This window comes from Phlebotomus papatasi, chromosome 4 (genome assembly GCF_024763615.1).
Source record: "Phlebotomus papatasi isolate M1 chromosome 4, Ppap_2.1, whole genome shotgun sequence".
Lineage (NCBI taxonomy): Eukaryota > Metazoa > Arthropoda > Insecta > Diptera > Psychodidae > Phlebotomus > Phlebotomus papatasi.
Window position 1 is genome coordinate 4,194,296 of NC_077225.1, and position 2,823 is coordinate 4,197,118.

The 2,823-nt window shown below is 33.5% G+C and overlaps 1 protein-coding gene across 1 annotated transcript; it reads right to left on the reverse strand.

Annotated features, from left to right (window-relative positions):
• Nucleotides 1–223: 223 nt before the first annotated feature.
• LOC129808486 (uncharacterized) lies at nucleotides 224–2,245 on the reverse strand. The gene has a single exon (XM_055858264.1). The coding sequence runs from the start codon at nucleotides 2,202–2,204 to the stop codon at nucleotides 750–752; it is 1,455 nt and encodes a 484-aa protein (XP_055714239.1). The 5' UTR covers nucleotides 2,205–2,245; the 3' UTR covers nucleotides 224–749.
• Between the last annotated feature and the right edge of the window lie 578 nt (nucleotides 2,246–2,823).

The window sequence follows — 2,823 nt, forward strand, 5'->3', positions numbered from 1 at the left end:
AGAAAGAAACATTGTAGATATTGATGCAATGCTTATGCATCACTCTGATGATGTAGTAACTGTAGTAACTGTAGTAACAAGAGATGTGTCTTACTATTTGATGAGATGGCTGTTGCGACAGAAAAACGCACGAATTTACTGTCCAACTTTATTCGTCAATTTATTGCACAGAACTCAATTACATAATTATAATTTTTAGCTAAAATACTAATTTTGGGAAAGAGGTGGGAAATGAAATGGTTTGGGGGAATATAGGAAATATAAATTAGAACAAGGTTAAAGAATGTTAAGAAATGGTAGGAAATAGATGGGTAAAGCGGGGTTGCGATGAAGTCACAACACTCCTACCCCCCTAAGGAAACGCACGTCCCTGTGCGAGAAATGGGATAAAAAGGAAGTTTAGTTTATACATTTTTTTTTTTTTACATTTTTTTTTGTATAATTATTACAATGGTTCACCTGTATATAATATTATGTAATTAATTTACTTATTCTGATTTTTATTTTTGCAAAATTTATAATTCCATAGTTTTTACTTTAACTGTTAGGTTTAGAATAATAATTATTTATTTAAAGCATTACATTTGTTTTTTTTTTTGGGTGTTTTCGTAGTGTAGTGTTAAGTGTAAAGCGTTAAGCAAATTATTATACTTATTTTTGGGTTTATTTTATGATATATTGTATTATATTCTTCCCACCTAAAGAATATTTCCTTATGTTACTATTATTATTTCTTTCTTTTTTTTTTTTTAATAGAAAACTACTTTTTTTGCTCTTAAAGATTTTTTTCTAATTTGATGCTTATGAATTTCGTGAAGCTCATTATTTTGAATTTCCGGTCTTAGTATTGGCAACTCGTACTCAGGACTAATTTCAAAAATACGTTCCGTAGGTATAGGAGGCGGCAGTGAGGGAATATGTATAATATTAGGAGCGGGTAGTGTAGGGCAGATAATTTGCGGGGAAGACGGCCTAGCACGATCATTTGTTTGTGAAGCGTGAGATTTAAACTTTTTAACATAAATGCACCATGCGATACCAAATATTAAAAGTGTAGTTAATACGCTACCTGTAATTATTGTATAAAGGTTTTCTCCGACAAAATCCCAAGAATTCTCCAAATTATTTTCTATTTTCCGCATATCCTCAACTTGTTGAGTCAGGGTTTTAAAATGATCCGAATTGAAATGAGAAGTGATTGTTAAAGGGGTTAAACGCGAAATAGTTTTATTAAAAGTTATAGCTTTAATATCTTCTACTTTGTGAAGGATCGTGGAATAAGTATCCGATTTTGTATTGGAGGAGGAATATAGTTTTATGCCATTGTCATTTGCTTCACAGTTTGGTTTCAATCTTAATATTCCTTTACCTTGAATATCACGGTAAAATTCGGATTGTTTCTGATTACACATTATGCGGATTCGTGTAGACTTAGGTAGAATGTATAAGAACGCATTTTCGGACACATGGATCCAATAGTTATGGCTGACATTCAACGTTACTTGGCGACAAAGTCCTGGTTCATTATTTATTATTGAGAATTCGCAATTTGGCAAGATAGAAGAATATACTACATGAGTAGTACAAATGGACATATGATTTACGTTTTTACATTTACTGAAAACGTCATTACTGAACACAGAATACGATTCTTTGCGTGGATCAGTGGCTATATAGGGATAATCTACTTGTATAATTTTACTGGAATTATTTGAAAGATAGGGTAAAGGCAAAATTTTGAAGAGTTGGTACTTCTTATTGTCACACAACGGAATTTTGATTATGGCTGTTATTTGCTGAGAATTCGAAATAATTGAGACTTTTCCTAGTTCGTACATTTCAGGGACACTAACACGGGGGAGAATAGTAGAATCAGGAAGTTGTGCTTTTACAGAAAGGACTTCTTCTTCCAGTCTATCAGGGTGTAAAAGTAATGGATGACAATGACCATTTAAAGCCGAATTAATTACTACCAAGAGCTGATTCTGGTCGTGTTCTATACTCTCCATTTCTAAATTTAATAATTTTTCTGCATCGTTAAGGTTTTCGACAGTCTCTAGCTGAGAAAGTTTGTCAGTAACTAAGTTTGTTCTACTCGTAACTTCGCTTAGTTTTTCAACTATATTTCGCAAATCGTGACGTGTTTCGTTAATTTCTGATAAAGTAGACGATATCAGGCTGGTATGAATTTTCATAAGGTTCATTGTACGTTGATGTTCGACATTAATTAATTACAGTTTCTGCCTAATCTCTTCAAGATCTTCATCCGTAGCCGTGCCAAATAGGAATTTAGAAGCACTTCCAACTATATTGAACCAGCCACGTTTCTGTCTCGTTTTACCGAAGTTTTGACCCCTCGGTGATAACAAATGAGAAATAATTTCATGAGTCTGATTTATTTGATTAAATCGTACAGCAATTTTGTTACTCAGGGATTTACAAACGGAAAATCCAGGATGTGTGAGGAAGGACGTGGAATCATTGTAAATTGTTCTACACGCATTTAGAACGGAATTTATATTATTACTTAACGTATTGACGTTGGTACCAAAATCGCGAAATGAGAGTGTTGCCATAATCGTCCAGTGCCCTCTTGAGAGGCACATTTCGCCCTTGCTCTGCACATATGCGTTATCTCGTTCGCTCAGGGTAGTTAGATTAAATGGTATCTCCAAATCATCGGCACTAATCCTCACGAGAAGGACGAACCAGATAAATAATCGAAGAATGCCTGAAATTTCGAAGTTATTCATTAAATTTTGAAAGTAGATTATTGTGATAAACTTTTTGTTTACGGCCAATTTGGATTGTAGAATTTAGTGG